This window comes from Aptenodytes patagonicus, chromosome 27, assembly GCF_965638725.1.
Source record: "Aptenodytes patagonicus chromosome 27, bAptPat1.pri.cur, whole genome shotgun sequence".
Lineage (NCBI taxonomy): Eukaryota > Metazoa > Chordata > Aves > Sphenisciformes > Spheniscidae > Aptenodytes > Aptenodytes patagonicus.
Genome location: NC_134975.1, coordinates 2,554,845 through 2,572,582, shown reverse-complemented (window position 1 = coordinate 2,572,582; position 17,738 = coordinate 2,554,845). Strand labels below are relative to the sequence as shown.

At 58.5% G+C, this 17,738-nt stretch overlaps 1 protein-coding gene across 1 annotated transcript in view; it reads right to left on the bottom strand.

Moving 5' to 3' along the window:
* IKZF4 (IKAROS family zinc finger 4) overlaps positions 1-17,738 on the bottom strand; it is a 29,336-nt gene that overhangs the window by 10,654 nt on the left and 944 nt on the right. The window contains 2 exon segments of the mRNA XM_076360594.1: positions 3,726-3,830; positions 10,248-10,302. Of these exon segments, the coding sequence (XP_076216709.1) occupies positions 3,726-3,830; positions 10,248-10,287 (145 nt within the window). The 5' untranslated portion in view covers positions 10,288-10,302.

Here is a 17,738-nt window from a genome sequence, read left to right as displayed (position 1 = left end):
TCCACCCAGATCCTGCATGCTTCCTCCCTCGGCCAAGTGTCTGAGCGGTCGTCCCACCTCGCGACGCCAGCTGTACCCTCTGTTCGAGGGAGAACTGCTGCCGGGACACCCTCAGCCTCAGTGAAAAGTCGCCCGTTTGGAGAGCCAGTCTTTAAATGATCAAACTGGAAAGTTTCCTCCCACTTTAAGCCATCGCCAGCAGCCGGGAGCGAGAGGGATTTCCCTGGGGAGGCTCCCTGGCGCTCTCCGGCCGGGGACAGCCGCTCCTCAGCCGATTGCACCCACTACCTGCTCCCGTAGCGCTGGTCCTGGCAGGCCGGAGGAAGATGACGACGGAGTAAAGTCGAATCCAGGTCACCCACATGGCCATGCACCGAGCCCACGGGCTTAAACAAAGTATTTACAGAATCCCTTTAACTATCAGATTCTTATTTCTTCCATTTAAAGCAGGAGGCTCTTCTCAATCCCTTAAGAGAACTGTGGGGGCTGGAGGAAACTGAACTTTATATACACAAAGGAGACTCTGCTGCTGCCCGGAGGGTAGGAGATTGCAGAGTCCAAGCTGCCTTGTGGAGACAGGCGTGAGAACGGAGGAGGCTGAGCGCAACCACACAGAAATCCCAGCAGCTTCCAGATCTGGTGCTGACTCGACCCCTGGGGCTCCTTCAGCTCTCTGTGAGAGCGTGAATGCTCACCCACGGTCCGGGGACGCCTGCGGCACGCCGACGGACGCGGCGTACCAGCCGAGGGGATTCGAGAAAACCTTGGTAACGTCCCGGGTACCAAACCATCCGGAGGATTTGACCTTTAAAACCTGGGGGGTTCTGAACAAACTCTCACATCGGCTGAGGCAGGGACGGTCCTTCCCAGTGGGCGAGCAGGAAGGCTTTGGGTCGCTTACCGGGCAAGGAGGGCGCGCGAACACCGGCGAGTGGAGATGGCGGCAGCAAGACGGTCCCAGTCCTGGGGAGACCGGCACCTCCCGCTGCACCGGGGGACGGTGGACAGGCGGCCCCCGAGGCGCCAGGCCACACGCTCGGAGAGGAAAGCTCCTCTTCCGCGCCGCCCTCGACCTGGCAGGCAGGAGGGCTCTGGCTCTTCCCCAGAGCTAGGTACAGCTCCGCAAGGGGGGATTAACGAGGAGAAGCAGCATGGAAGTGATTCATCCGAGACCACATGAGGTTTATTGCCGGGTGAGGAGCCCAGGAATTCTGGCTCTCGCTCCCCTCCTTCCCTTCCTGGATCCTCGCAGCAGACAATGCTGCCTTCCCAGAGAGGCTCCAGGCAACGTGAACTGTGCATACACCCGGCCTTGGCAATCGGAGGCACTTTCAGACCGTCTGCTGAGCCACCGGCCAAAGCCACCGCTGGCTGCAGACTGGGAGGAGGCTCTGCGGCTGAAGCATTCTTGCGGGGGGAGCAGAACTTTATTTATGTGTTGGCCGGTGCCACCACGCTCCCCTGGGAGCATCCAGGAGACCCAGCGCAAACAGACGCCTCTCTGCACAAACACGAAGTGAAAAGCTCCTCTCTCGGTGGCGGGAGCTGCCTGGATGAGTTGATGTTTGCTGCACTTTGATTTTCTCGTTGGGTTTTTTCGTTTGTTTGGTTTTTTTTTTCTCCTCCCATTCCCCTAGGGACTTTTTTTTTTCCTGGGCATAGAAGGGAGACCAACTATTGTTCTGTAATTCTCCTTTCAGAACCAATGCAGAGTCCGGTCTCACTGGAGGGAAGTCTCTGCTGGCAGAGCAGGTTATATAATATTCTTGCTCCTCTGGGGCACGATGCTTGCTGGATGAACCAGCTGTGAAGTCAAGTCAGATCAGAGGCAATACCATCACTAGCATCCTGCTGTTAAAGGGGAAGGGATCGTTATTGTCCTTTCAGTCAGCCCACGTGCTCAATTCCTTTTGCTTCTGATCAAGCGAAAAGGCTGCGTTACCTCTCAGAACTGTCCTCTGAGAAAGAGCCAAGATTTTATTTCTTTGCAGAGCTTCTAAGTGTTTTTATAGGGCAAATATAAAATAAATAGCAACTAATAAAAGGAAAAAAATGGCAACAGAGCTAATTCGTAACGTTACCCCTTCTGAAAACGTAATGTTCTGGGTTTATTTTATCCTGGTGCAGAAAGAGCAACCTTCAAACGCCAGGACCTAACCAGAGGTGTCCCGATCCCCTAACTGCTGGAAGCCCGCGTGGATAAATTACAAGGGTGTTTCTCTGCTACGGAAAAGCAACAGGCAACTGCACGCTGGAAGCTGGGAGAGGGGGAAGATCAGCGCAGTGCCGGTCTTTTCGGCGTTGGTTGAGTCAACCTGGTAGAGGTGGCCCAACTGTCGGCTCTTGAATACCGAGAGCGCAATTCAGAGCGGGACTTGCCAACTTCTCGTGTCTCAGCGCTCCTTCTTTTCATGCGTCAACACGACTTAGTGGCACGTACGGCCCGTGGAAACTTGACTGCTGCCCCGAGAAGGCTGCGATGTAAATAGTGTCTCTGCAAGTTAAGCCTGTACCAGCCGTACTGAGCTCGTCCAGGGCCACGCCACTCCTCGACGCACAAGGGAAACGTCGCATTGCTCAGCAATCACCGCAGCGAGCAACGGGAGCGGACGGCATGGCAGGACGAGGGACAGGCTGCGACAACTCTAAAGTCGGACCTATTTTACTGTGGGAGGTTCCGAAATATAACCGGAAAAGCGGTTTCATTCGTTTTAAATAAAAAGCAAAGAATTCCATCAGTAGACAGGGAAGGAGATGGAAAGTTTCATGTGGTGGACAGAAGATTCCCCACTCCTGGATTAGTTCCCTGTCAGGTGCCAGCCACCAGTTCGGCCGACGGCACTCTGCCGACGGCACTCTGCCGGGCGAGAGCGCGCGGGGGCAGAGGCACGACCGGGCAAGACCTCAGGGTGCACGCAGCCGCTCTGCTGTGCCGCGGCGAGGTGACAAGGGCTGGCAGAAGAGGAGCTTCCCAAGGAGCACGCTGCCTGCCCCCCTCTTCTGCTCATTTCTTGTTGGGGGGGGGGGGGGGGGGGGAGCAGGCAAAGCCAGTGCCTGAACAAAATGGCACGGACTGGCCAGGGGTAGGCGAAGGCTGGGAGCTGGCGGTGTGTTTCATCACACCGTGGCACTCCCGGTGTATCCGAACATGCCCAGGGGCTCTCCGAATCTCCCACAGCTACACAAATGACTTCCCACTTTCATTCACGTAGAGACAGAGTTCTGCTGCTACGTGAACCGCTGTGCGTGCTGCAGACTCCAACCTGCCCCAGCTACTACATGAGAGGAAGTGGAGCAGCTTCTCATTTCCCACACAGCCACCTAGACAGATATAAAAAAATAACTTATTCCAAAGCGACCAACGGCTCTGCGGCCCCTCCAGAGCTGTGATCATTAACAGTCTGGAACATGCAGCTGCTTGAAAGTCAAGGTGAAATTCACAACCACAAGGAAAGATCCCGAGTCCTCGGCATCGCCGCAGCCGACTCGGAAAACTCCGGGCTCAGCAACAGCCGGTGCCCAGGATCAGTAACCCGGCAGCTGCTCCGTGCAGAGACCAAAGCAGGGTTTTACCCTCTTCGGTTGGAAAACAAAGAGTCAGACTCAGAGAGAAATCTGCCACAGCGGGAAGTCAGAATTTATGTCACGCCTGAGAGAGTGCAGGGTTTGGGGACAAAACAGGCAGACCTTGGCATGGCTTTTTTCAGTTAAGTCGGCGTACTCACCACTGAGAGAGCGGCTCGGGGAGGAGTGCTGGCTGTTGGGTGTGCTCACCGTGGGTCCCACGATCGCCGAGCTGAACTCCTTCTCCAGAGAGGAATCCCCACTACCTTTGGGAGGAGGGAAACACGAGTCAGTGATGCCTGAAGCACGGCTGGCGGGTTTGCACTGGCTTCACCCCACCAAGCCCTCTTCCCAGCACCTCTGCTTTGGAAAGGGGCTGCCGACGGGCCCTTCGTGGGGCTGGGGGACACGGCTTTTACCCCAACGGCACCGTCTGCCACGCACACCAGCGCGGTATTAGACAGCTCAGTGCTTTCTGGACCACAGTCCTCCAGCTATGACCTCCTCAGACGCAACAGCCCCGAGCCAGCGTCGTGCCGACGGCAGCAGCACGCTTTGCTCTCCTCGCCGCCTTGCAGAGAGGCTGCAGAAGGGGAGAGGGGTCGGCACGCCAGGCTGGAGGGCTCTGCGGGAGCTCCGGCCGGCACTGCAGTGCAAAGGTGTGCCGGCCGGGGAGGGGGGGAGCCAGGCCGCCCCCCCAACGCACAAGCATCAATCCCCCACCTAAACAACCCGTGCCTTGTCCTGCCAGGCTGACCCCAGCGCTCTGCCCGGGCGAGCAGGTCCCTTCGCCAGGCACCGGGGGTCGTCCCGTTCCCCCCCCGCCCCCCGACAGTCCGTGCTGAAGTGACAATTCCCAAGCAGATACTCACATCCCTGGGAAGCCGAGCCCGCCCCGGACAGACCCTTGCAGTCCCTGGAAACAGGCCCTTACCCATTCACACTGGAAAGCGAATTCAGCGATACAGCTGCCTACCAGATCACCTCAAGCCCAAGGCATTTGCGCGGCAGGCCAGACTCATTTTTTCCCCTTCGGGGGCTAGCAGGTTTCTGTTCCGGCGAGACCTGCCGGCTGCCAGCGCGCAGAAAACCCCCGGTCCCCTGCCAGCCCTCCCCACCGCGCACCCGAGAGCCGGGCAGCTGCCTGCAGCGGCCGTTCCTCGGCGATGCCGCGGGGATGGGGACGGCGGGGTTTCATGATGGAGAGTGCAGAAGCTCCGTGAACGCCTTTAGCACAGCTGGGAATGTTATTTCCAAATACTTGCATCTGGAGAAACTCTCCTCTCGGTGCTCCCCGAGCCCAGTTCATCCCATTGTCTGATGACTACTGGGACGCTGAGCTCATCAGCCTCGCTGAGCATGGGAATCATTTATGGTAACTGCCCTCGGTGAGACAGCATCTTCTAAATTGCTGCTCGACTGAGACCACGCTGGGACACCCCAGCAGCACCCTCACCCTCCCCAAATCCCCGCGGGCAGCATTTTAAAGAGGTTTTCTTTCCTCCCGGGATCACACTGGGAGAGACTTCGAGGACCCTTCCCTCTCTCCTCCCCACACTTCGGCGAGGCTGGCAAGCTGCTGCCAAGGTGTTTGAGTCACGCAAAGCCTACGTGCGCTGCCAGCCACGGCAGAAGAGGTTAACGAGAAGGCTGAACAACGAGCCCCGCGGAGGAAAGCACCCTGCTGCCGAGAGGGAGCTGGCCCCGTGCATTACTCTGCAGGCTGGGGGCACGTCCTGCAGCCCGAAAACCAAACCGCCACTGCCTGGGGCCCGACTGACCCTCTCAAAGGGTCTCGGTACATCACAAGCGGTGTCCTGAGCCTACCTCGCTCTTATTCGGCTCCACGGGCATCTCGGGGGGGGCTGTCAGGCCTTTCCTTCCCTCTCCTCCCTGCCAGCACAGGGTATTTCAGACACCTATAAATCACCCTCCAGAGTCAGTCCCTCTGCCAAGCACAGTCCCCTGCACCCCTTCTCTGCGCACAGAGAGCGAGCGGAGACGGCACCGAGTTATTTCAGGATCCTTCCCTCCCCCCCCCCCCCCCAGCTCCCGTTTAACTCGCATTATTCTACCTTGCTGGAGATACCCTGGAGTGTTATCACAGCCAACTCCTTGGAAACAGCGCTGGAGCCCAGGCTGCGTGTGCATGTCTGCGTCGCTGGCAGGGCGCACGCAGCCACTCACCTTCCAGGAAGAGCAGATTCCTGGAAGCGAGGGAAACGACCGTCATTTTACAGTCAGGCTGCACGGCGAGCGGGAACCTGGGCTGCGCCGCTCCCCGGCGCGGGGACACGCGGCCGCAGCCTTCGGAGAACGCGGAGCCGCGCCGAGCCGGCCGGGGACGATGCTCTAAGGAGGGGGCGGGTGGGTGACAGGGGACCAGGGGACGGGGGATGCTGCGGGGTCTCTGCTCTGCCCTCGCAACGCAGCCGGCTGCCCGGGGGCTCAGCGACCAGGCACAGGACCCGAAATATCGGTGGGAAATAGAGGATCCGATGACCGGAGGGAGAACAGCATCGTCCCCAATGTCAGCCTACAGTCAGTGATGGCTCATTTGGGCTCCGACCCTCCTGCATCGGTAAGGGACGGGGACACCGAAGCCTCGGTCCTCAGCCCCAGAAACGGAGCAGAGGTGTCTCATATTAAGCTCCCCCAGCTACCCGGCGTGTCCGGACCCAGAGCACGTGAGAGCCAGGCAGCTCTGGAGCAGATGCTCAGCCCAGGAGAGAGGCATTTCACACCTTCCCAACGCTCTGCATACACAAGCGTATCCGTATCCAACGGCCAGAGCCCGCAGCCACGACGCGCGAGACCACGGCCTCGTGCTGCAGTTGCAAGGGATTTTTTTAGGCAGCGTTTCCAGGTGAGCTTACCTTGGCGTGCAGTTCCCATCCTACAAAAAAAAAGACCCTCCTGGTCCCAGGCTGAACCCTGAAGATGAGATCAGGGCTCACTAACAAAGCACCCAGGCGATGCTGACAGCGGGAAGAACCTCGCTGCACTGTTTTACAGTCTGTTCCCAGCTGCTGCCAATCTGATGTACTGGAGAAAGGTTAAAAACCCCAAACTAGAATTTCAGTTAAACATTAAGGAGAAAAAAAAAAAACCACCTTAATTTCTCCGCGGTCCCTTCAAGCATAAAGGCAGGGCACGGCATCCCGTTTTCAGCTCAAAGCTCAGCTTCCCTGCCAGCTAGCTTCATCCTCCAGATCCCAAAGGATCCTTCTAATCCCAAAGGATCCCCAGTCTCCTGACTGGAAGCATCGAGGGGTAACCGAGCTGATCCTTGGTGCCCAGCCCTCCCCAAAACAGGGGTCAGGCCAGCACGAACCTTCACACTGCCAAGAGCCTCTGCTCCCCTGGGAGGGATCGGTGTCAAACCCATGCAGAGCCGCACGGACCTCAGCCAGGAGCCCCGCTCTGAAAATCACCCCCCGACACGGGGACGGGGTTTCTCCCTCCGTGCAGCAGCGGGGCTGACGCTGGGACCCCCGATAACGGCTCCTGCGAGCAGCTCGGAGGCCCGGGAAGGCGGGCAAGCTGCCAGCCGCCGACAGCGAGAGCTGAAGCACTATCCCACCCCAGGGAGCAACCAGCGCCTGGTTTCGACAGTCTCTCAGCAATTTTCCCTCTCTGATAACTTTTCAGACTTGAGATTTCAGGAAATATTGGGTCACATTTCATTTGCTCTAAAAAAACAAATGGAAACCTGAACGTCACGCAAGAGACGGTTCGTCTGTCTGTAGCCCAGTTATCCAAGGAGCTGACAGCGTTTAACCCTGTTCTCAGGTGCCCGGCACCCAAATAAGAGAGGGTAAAATGGAGGAGACTTGGGCTGTTTTGGGGAGCAGAGCACGGGGCGACGGCCTGAAAACATCCCCCGTCTTCCATCAGCCTCTGACAGGCGCACACATGGGCAACAGAAGCGGAGGCAGACCTCCGAAGGTGCTCGGCCATCCCAGGGAGAGGACTGGAGCGAGGTAGGGCAGGATCCCGCAGTGAAACCACGGCGGGACAGGGACCTGATCCCGCCCTGCCCGCGCCGGGCGTCCTCGGTCTGGGATGGGGAGGCTGACAAGAGGCTGCTCTGGAGCTTTCTCCTGCACAGGGCCGGGCGGGCTCGGACAGACCAAGGTGCTCAGCCCCTCTTACCATCTGCGAAATGGCAATGCTGCCCAGCAGGCGGGACCGACACAAGCAGAGAGCAGCAAAGCCGTTATCTGCGCGATTCGAATGCCGTTTTTTTGGGCTAAGCGTCTACAGAAGGACTTACAGCCCGAGGAGGTGCCACCCGAGGAACCGGCGCGCAGCATGGGCAGGTCTCGTGCCCGCCTCCACCTTGTTTCTACCCCCTCTGCGGTAACGACTCTGTCTCTACCAGAGCTGTTTCAAAACTGACTTATTTTCCTGTGAAGAATTCAAAGGAGAAAAAGTATTTCACATTTGTGAAGAGTTTCCGGGCTTTTGGTTACCTCACTATTTGACGAACATGAACTTTTTAAGAGTTTGTTTAATTAAACATATTTCACAGAAACGAGTTCCGAGAGCTCTGCTGTGTGTTTCCTCTAGTCATTTTGGATCCGCAGCAGCTCAGCGACCTGAAGTGGCTAATTGGCAGGTCTTGACCCTGACCCTAACGACTAGCTGATCTTCGTTAGGCCTGCCCTGACCCCCAGGCCAGGCAGACAGGCTGGGCAGCACAGGCTTCACTCCCCAAGTACTGGGGAACTCAAAAAAGAAAGCCCACCCCGGCTGGGACGGCCCCGCAGAGCTCCTGTAACGCTGCTCTTCCCTTCTCCTGTCCTTTAACCGTCCCCCTTCCCTCCAAACTCCAGGAGCTGCTTAAGCCTCAGACCCCCGGGACTTCCAGCGCTGAAAGCTCACGTGCACCCGAGGGGGAATCCAGGCTGCACCGAGGGAGACGGGCTTTTTCTGTTGCCTCTTTTCGGACCTTCTTTCCGGGCTGCAGCACCTCCACGCTCGCGGGGAAACACGGACCTGCCGCAGGGGAGAGCTCACCCACGGGACTCCCCGAGGAAAAGCAAAGCCGCAGCTCTGCAGGCGACATGGACCTCGGCACCGAGCGCGCCCACACGCCCCCAAACTCCGCTGCAGGACGGCGGCGAGCGCCGGGCGGACGCGGTTCTGCTGAGCGGAAAGCCGAGCGAAGCTGAGAAAGCAGCCGCGTTCAGCAGGCAGCCGCCCTGGCACAACGTGATCGGCCAGCTTCGGGGAAGCATTTTGTTACTTGACGGAGACATCCTGGCAACCAAAACCCGAGCAGCAAACTGCAGCGAGCGCCTTGAGAAGAGCCAAGCGTCTAACCCGAGCACGGATCCTCCGGGGATCGGAGGACACCTTCACAGAAAGGAGGAGCACGCAATAACTCCGAGGATGAACTTTGGCAGAACGGGCAGGATATAACGTGATTTACGCAAAGGGGAGTTGTGCAAGGTGTCCCCCGCGCAGCTCCGTCAGCGCACCAAGACCCGGCCACCGCAACCGCTCGTTAGAACAGCCGGGGGTCCTCTCTCCCTTCCAACGCACTTCAACTTCTGACCTTCATCCCCGCTGAGCCATTCATCCCCGGCACTCCCCAGCTCCCCCAGCTCGCAGGGCTCGCGCAGAGGCGTCCTCCTGCCTCTCGTGTCGCCGGGGCCGGATTAGGTAATCACGAGAGTTTCTTCTGGCTTTGCCACTTCTAAATCTACATCAGGTCTTACTCTAATCCCCCTCTTCTCCCAAGCAAAGATGGACAAACTGAGGTGTTTTCACACTGCAAACACCAGTCCCCCAGAGATAAGAACAAATCCCACCAAACCAGCTTTCACTTCCAGCCCGTACCGGCTGCGAGCCAGGTTTCTGCAGGCGACCAGATAATCTAAATCCCCCCAGTGCCACCGGGATCCCCCCTGGAGACGGTCACTGGGGCTGCGACCCCCAGCATGGCAGCTCCGGTCCCTGCGACCCCACCGGTTACGGAGCGGTCCGGCACGCCGGCAGCTGCCAGCACCCAGATCTAGGCCAGCCCCATGCCGCCTCCCCACGGACATTTCATGGCTTCACGTCTGGAACTCAGCCTGGGTTTAATCTTAACGCACACCGATAAACGATAGCGCTGGACTTGGCAAGGCGCACGGCCGAGATCACCTGCGGGGGGGGTCTTAAATATCGCGCTGCTTCCAGTCGCAGGTTCGGCATCCCGGAGAGTGGGACTAAACCACCCGTTTCGTGGGCACAGCCAGGAGCCCTGAAGGAACGACCAACCTCCCCAAGACCTCTCGGCACAGGGACCGCGCAGCCATGGCTGGAAATACGTTTTCCTTTCAGCTTGCAGCAAGGCTTGAAATCTCACCTACCGCTGGCGTGCCGGCAGCCACCCACCAGATCAGCAGGTGAAGGCACCAGCGCATGAACTTCAGCCTAAACTTCCAAGGCTCAGGCTAGGTTTTTTAAATTAGCTGTTTATTATGCCATGGGCTTTAACACTTCTCAGATAGTTAATGAAACATGCTGATGTTCTGAATCCTGCTCCTCAGTGCTTAATCTGCGATGGTGACAGCAGCACAGCCTCGGGCAAAGCAACCGAGCATGGGGCAGCTTATACCCAGAGGACGAGACTGAGCACCTTAAAACATTAGCAACCCAAAATAGCTGGCAAAAATCAAGATCAGACATACCAGATATGTAAGATCGTCCATTACAGTCTTCTATATCCATCTTTAAGGTACTTTGCTGAAAGAGAAAGCAGAGCTCAGTCAGAGTTAGCCTCCAGAAGCTGCTCGGGCTCTCCTCCAGTAAAACCGCCCAACAGCTTCTCGGAGCAGACGAGTTACTCACCCCACGCTCCTTTAACGCTGCTTTGCAGCCCTGGGCTTAACACCGTCAACACCGACTTCACCATCAGCCCCCGTGGACTACACCGATCCTCCCCACCCGAGCGGTGCTTTCCAGGCACTTTCCAAGAGGAAAGAGCATGCCAACGCCAGCAGCAAGCGGCGGTCCCGGCAGCGAAGCTGCGACGCTGCGGACGGACGAACGCCACGGTAAACACGGAGGGTTTCATCCCCCCGCACGCAGACCACCACCACCACCGCAGCTCTGCGGCGCGCACGGGAAACGGCGTTGGCTCTTAAAGCCAAAGCTGGGACACTCGGAGCGGGCAGAGATGGGAGAAGAGCAGCTGCCAGCTCCCCTGGGACAGCCGAGAGCTGGAGAGTCAGCGGCCCAGACGGACAGACGGCCACTGCTGCAGCCCCAGGCAGCGAGGTGTGCCGGCAATTCGCTTCTCCCACTCCGGCGAGGGGCCGCTGCTGGGAACCGACGCGCTCGCGCCCGACGTGGCAGCGGGGAGATGAAGTCTCGAGCGCGGGACGCGCGTAGCCAAAGCACTCGGCTTCATTTTATCAATGAAAAGAGTCGGGGTCCCGGGCAACGAGACCGAACGCTAACGCAGCACGCTGTGCCGAGCAGCCTCGCAACAGCCGTTCCAAGGGCCACACCAAAATAAAAGGGAAGCCTGCCTTATATTTTGCTGCTCGGCACCCCACGGAGATAATGAACGTTTTATACATTCAAATGGCTTTTATTTGTCAATTACACTGGCTGTTTAAAAAACAAAATGAGCCCAGTTTTAGAAACAGGAGTTTTGCTGTTAGAGCTGGCTCTAATTGGCAGCTGATAGGGTCGGAAACGGAGCGTTTGCTGCAGAGAACAATTTAAAAAAAGCGATAATTTGTGGAGATGAATCGTCTCCTCGAAAAGGAAAATGAGCGTGATTTGCAGAGCGTGAGCACACACAAGCAGCAGCAACGCTGCTCTTTTTCCCCCTCTGTTTCTCGAGCAGCCGATACGCTGCAGACGGCGAGGCTTTCTGGGGGACCCTGGTACCTTTGCCGAGCTGAAAGAAATCGGTCGCTCCCTTCTGACGGTGCCCCTTTTAAAAGCAGGTTTTTAACAGTAACCGCGTCTTGAACAAACCGAGTTGTACGAGTCTTGCTCCCGGCAACGCACCACTCCAGATAAGTACAGATGTGGACAAGGCACATTAGGCCGGGCTTATCACCCCATCGGACCCGACTACTTGCTTGACGTTCATTAAGAAGAAACGCTCTCACCGTGCTCCACTTAACTGCAGGCCTCGCACGGGGGCTCGCTGGTTTTGGGGAGGCTTTCACCAGCTGGGCGCCAGTTTACACCCAGTCCAGCCCAGCGATACCCTGCGGCAGGTCCCACCCAGGGTGTTTTGCCAGCCGTCCCCGCGCGGTTCGGCGACAGGCCGGTGAGGCGAGGACCCCCCCCCCCCCCCTCCATCACTGGTACCCAGGGCACCGGCGCTGCAGGTCCTGAAGCCTGACCGGGGAGACGGAGACACCGGCTCCGATCTCCCGGCCGGCGGCGGGACGCAGACTCCCAGACCTGCTCCAAATCCGCAAGTAAAAGGCGTCTCGTATCCCGGTCTGCCGCAGGCACCGTGTGAGTTTAGATTAGTTGTAGGGGCCGCACAGAATAAGGAAGCACATGGGCTGGTGCCGTAACACCCGCGCTATTCCCTTCCCTGCCATCTGTGTCACCCAGAGGGAGGAGGACATCCCGGGGCCGTACCTCTGCCCTGCCCGCAGTCTCCCAGCCCGGGCGGCGAAGGAAAAGCCGAGCGCTTCAGAGTTCCCCTTCGACCCCACAACGGCCGTTAACTTCACGAGGTGAAAATAATTTAGGTTGAAATCTCTCTCTCGAGTGCCGGGTTACACAGGAACTGTGGTTTAAAATGCATCCTGCAGCTTTATTTTTGTTGAACCCGTAATTTTGCTTTTCTGTGTTACGCCCGCCCGCTCAGAGATCTGTCTGCTTCGCACAAAGGGCACGGCAACGCCCTAATAAAAATCAATTTTATTTAGAAAGCCCTTTCTCTCCTGACCTCTGCAGAAGCCCTTGAAAATACAAAATTTAACACCCCCCCCAAAAAAAAAAAACCCAAAGAATGCCAAGTGACTTTCCGACGGACACCGCGGGTGAACACAGGGCATGGAAAGCTGCCGGCATCGCCCCCTCCCAAACCCCTCGCCGCCTCCAGGGACCCGTCACACCCCCGGGCCCGTGGCTGAGGCCAGGGACAAGCAGGATCCCAGTGTCCTCCCTAAACCACAGGCAGCAGACAGCGAGGAGTGAGAACGAGAAATTAGTTTCCCTCAAAGTAATCGGCTAATAATCAGCCAAATACAATTGAGTTGAGGAGCCAGTTCCGTAACTCGTACTCCCTACTCACGCACGCGGTCTCGTTAATGTTAACAGGATGATGTGCAGTAAAAGAGATTGATTCCTCGCTCCTTTGTATTTTAAAATGAGGACCCAGAGAAAAACACTGGGAGAGTTTCAGGAGCCCCGAGCCACGTGCCAGCAGTTATTCTCCTTAATTTTGGCTGAGTGTAAGGCCTCGCAAGCAGGAACTGCAATCTAAAAAATTGCAAATTAAAAAAAGCACCTAGCTCGCATGAGCCTATGGCTCTGCGGTAACGACAGCCCGTAATTAACCTTCGGCTAGAAAATGGTTCTGCGTGTCGTTTGTTCCCAGAGTCCTTCTGACTTTGAAAAGCACCGCAAAAAGGCTGCGCAGACGGACCGACAAAACCCCACGTCACGGCCTGGGTGAAAACACGTTCCTGGGAGAAAGGGGCTGCTTCCAAGGACGCGGCTTCGGCTCGTCCCCGCGCGGCAGGGAGCGACGCCGGCTGCCTCCAAGCTCCCCCACTAACAGCCGCCCTCCATCTCCAGGAGGAAGGGCAACCCCTCACCGATCCCCCTCGGAGCAGAGCCCCAGCCCGAAGCACGGCGTTTGCCCCCTCTCCGGAGGGGGGTCTGGGTCAGGCAGCGCGGCGAGGACTCGGACCGGGGACAAACCTCCACGCTTTGGACCCTCGGGCGCAGAGAGCACGTCTCCGTCTCCGGACTTTCTTCCCAGCTTTCAGGTGTGATCATCAACTTGGGAATCGGAGACAGAAGCGCACTAAAATTAGAGCAGAGTGCCTTCAGCGCTGCTCGACGCCCTCCTCCCTTCTGAAATAAGGACTTTTCCCCAAGTGGCAACTCTCAAGGAAAAAAAGAAAAAAAAAAAAGAAAGTCCTCAGAACTAGCCCAATTTAAAAAAACCTCCATCTCAGCACGATGCAATTTGTGAACGTCCTTTGCACTAATAACAAGAGGCTTCTGAAGGCGGCCAGGCCCCGGTGCCCCTCCTGCACCGGGAGAGGGCTCGGCTCTTTGCTTAATCCTGGGACGGCAGAAATATCCCAGAGATGGGAAAAGTCTCTTAGATCCCACCCGGCCCAGCCCGCAGGCTGCTTCTACGCACCCTCCAACACGGGGCTCCCATCAGCTGCCTCCGGAGCCCGTTTTTAACCTCGCGGTCGTTAGGAAAGCCAGCCTGTTTTCCTCCCCTCTTAATTTCTCCCCGGTGCTTCTGGTTACACCTCAAGCGCCGTGAAACAATTCTGAACGCTCGGCACCAGCAGCGAAACCCTTCTCCAGACACCACGACGGCAGGAAGAGACACCCCAGCCCAATTACACCGAGCCACCTGCCAGATTACTTTTAAGACGACGGCGTCAGCCCCCCGCGGAAGGTGAACACGCAGCTCCCGCCAGACTCGCCCAGAAACCAGCCAGAAACGCCAAAAACCCTTCGGTGTGACCCGTTTCTCTGCTGGTCCGGCAGCGTGGCCTGCAGGCAGGGATTCCTTCCCGAGAGGTGCCCTGTGTGCAGACACCCCGGTCCCAGCCTTCCTCGGCTTCTGCCGTCCCGAACACCTCCCGGACACCACCCCACCCCTCTCTGCACCGAGGTTTGGCTCCCAGCTGCCCGCTGACCTGCTGCAGGGCAGCGCGGCTCGGCGCTGGCGAGACCGGCATCGCCGGAAGCAGCGAGCCCCCGGCGAGAAGAGAAGCGGCGCGTGCAGGGGAGAGACGCTCGGGGCGAACTTCTTCGAGCCTCCTGTCGGGGTAAGAATTAGTAAGCGCTGTAAAGGTCCCTGCAGTTTCTTTTTCCCCAAACCGCTGTTTCCATTAGCTGCCATTTATTTTCCAGCGTGAGGACTTTTTTTTTCCACCTTTGCTGCAAATAGAAGCTCGCCGAACAAACCGGCCGCTCAAAAAAAAAAAAAAACCCCGAAGTTTGTGTCACTGGAAACGCTTCAAAACGTTTCAAAGCGCAGGGGAAAGGCTTTCACGGAGAGCCCCCCGCCCTGCGAGCGTCCCCGATGCAAATGCCGAGGAAGCAGCTCTGCCACGCGCGTGCCGGTGCTCTATGGCAGCTGGCACCGGCGGGGCCGGGCCCCGCTCGCCGGGGAAGACCCCGGCTCCAGCGGTTCAACAGAGGCAGAAGTGAGCGGAGCCGCCTTCCAAAAGCGAAAATTAAAGCGTTGCGACATGTTTTATCCATTATAAAATAGTTCCCGTTGTTTCCCTATTTGGAAATATATTATTAAGTAAGATGAAGTATCACTCCTAAAAAAAAAAAAAAAGAGTGATTTAATGCAGTGCTGCAGCTGGAGGACGGCAGCCGACAGCTCCTCGCTGCTGAGCTGGGGAGAGACCCTTCGTCCCCCCCGATATTCATAATCGAGGCTACACGGGGGCGAAGCGACGCCACGCAGCGCTGGCGGGAGAGAGGCGAGGGGAATATTCTCAGGTTACTGCTTTAGGGACGGGCGGAAAAACGTCCCGTACCCCGCTCCTAACCACTTGCGCTGGCGTTTGTGTCACCAGCCGAGCCGCCGCGGCCGCCGCATCCGTCTGCACGAGCCCGGCCTCGCAGCAGAGTCCTAAACCACAAAGACGGGTCTGACATCGTCCCCTGTGACCCCACGGGTTACTGACCGGAGACCACCCCCCAGATAACGCCCACGTTTCAGGTGCCTTAACCCAAGAACTGAGCAAACACGGCTGCCATTTCCATCCTTTCTTATAACTAAAGTCAGTGCTTGATAACTAACACAGGGGAAGAGAGAGAGAGGGAGAGAGAGAAACCCTCCGAGGATCCAGCTCCAGACCCTGGATCGGCGATCGAGGCGCGGTCCGGCGGCGGGCAGGTGAGACAGCAGGCGCCGTCTCCCATCGAGGCGGGGATGCCGTTTTTCACGAATATTCCCCACCTGGAGAAGCTCCTCCCAGCTGGAACCGCTCCTAACGCGGGCACGGCAGGGCACGAGCCTTGCCCGCTCATCGATATAATTTTCTTTAAAAGCTTGCTGATGGAAAAAGCACTATAAACCAGCGCAGCGTAAAACGTGAAATTCCACGTCTTAAACACGCTCCCGAGATTCAGCGTCTTCAGCAAAGTTTTAATTCAAAGCGAACCGAGGGCCGCCTTCTACCGTGTCTTTGTTCGGCATCTAAACCCGTGTTGTGCCCTCTGGGCATCACCGCAACACAAATAAATAATAACCCTGAGCAACGACGCTGAGCCTACAAAAGATGAAAAGCCGTTTCAGGAGACCGCCCTGGCAGCGGAGGGAGGAAAGAGAAGTTCCTTCTTCAGCCCTCACTTGGACGGACGGACAGACACGGACCGCAGGAAGGAGACCCTGGCCTTCAGGAAGCGAAGCCGTGCCGCACTTTCAACGCCATCGTTTGCAGCCCAACTCCGCTGACGACGCTCACACGCGTTTTAAATGGAACTGATCCACTGAGAGCGGAGAAAAATTAATCCTCTGCTGGACGCTCCCTCCTCGCGCCCGTCCTGCGTCCGCTGCCCTCGGGTAACCCCGCTCCGTCCTCGGGCGCGGAGACCACGTCGGCCCCCCCGCGGTTCCCCTAACTCCCCTCGGGAGCGCAAGCCGCTGCTGTGCAAACAGGATCGGCGCTCCGGGGCCCCGCAGCTCGCTGGCTCCCCGGCTCCTCCGAACACCGACACCTTCGCAAGGGCTCCGGAGCCCCGCCTGTCACACCGGCTCACCGAGGCCGCTCAGGTTTCCTCGGGTCCTTGGAAGCGAAAGCCGAGATGAGGCCAAAAATCGTTATCCCGGCTCTGCCGCTGCTCGCCCCAGCCGTGCCGCAGGATGCGGCGCGCCCTCTCCCACCGCCCTCCCCCCCGCCCCAGGCACAGCCCCCACCTAAGCCAAGGGGCACAGGGCGCGACCCGGCAGACGCAGATGCTCCCTACTTCGCCTGCACCCGGACCCCGATACGCAGCGGGAAGGTATCTGCGAGCTGCTCCTGGACAACGCCGCCCTCGCCCCACGGACACCGGCCTCGCCAGGCGCAAAGCACAGCACAGGGACGCTGCCTGTCCAGGGCGTCGGTGCCCGGGGAAGCCCCCCCCCCCCGTTCTCACAGCACAGGCCCCACGCGCCCACCACATACCCAGGAGCCGAGACTCTGCAAAAGGAGCGACCACGAGCAAAGAACAAGTTTACAGCCGGGCTGCCAGCAGCAGCTTTGGCCCAAGAGCTTCCCCAGAGCCGCCGCTGCCTCTTCCCGTGCCCCCCCAGGGTCTCTGGGTCCCCCTTCGGCCGTCCCCATGGGGCACCGGCGCAGGGCATCGGCACAAAGCCCCCGTTTGGGACTGACGACAGATGTGCTCTTACTCTCGGCGACCAAAACGAGTCGGCCGTTGGCACCGCAGCTTCTCTTCAGGAGGGGTTCAACGGGAACGGAGTCCGGCAGCGGCTGGGACGCCGGCTCCGGGCTTTAGGGAACCCGTACCCGCTCTCTGCTCCTCCCCGCCAGGCTCCGTGGAGCTGCCGGAGCCACGCGCTGCCCGTCCCGGTGCCCCCCCTGCGCAGGGGGGGAGAACGGCGCAGCCCCTCCTGCCCGGGGAAGGTCTCCAGAGCCACTGCAGAATCGGTAACGGGGGGCGGAGGGGAGTGCTGGGGAACACCGGCTGGGCAACACGAAAACGGGGGGTGAACCCCCTATCTGAGCATCCCCGTCGCACAGCCAAAGAGGCGGCTCCGGCGTTCACAGGCTGGTCGGGGAAAACCCTGCCTGCGGCCAACAGCTTCACCCGAAAAGCGGTGCCCGCAGCAGCCGTAACCCCGGAGCCACCGGCGCAGGTGCCTCACGCAGGAGTAAAAGCGCCTGGAAAAGGCTCACCCTAAAACCCCAGAGAAACGTCCTCTAAACCGCCCACCCCCCCACTCCCCCCAAAACCTGGCGCTCCGGAAAACAGACGCGGAG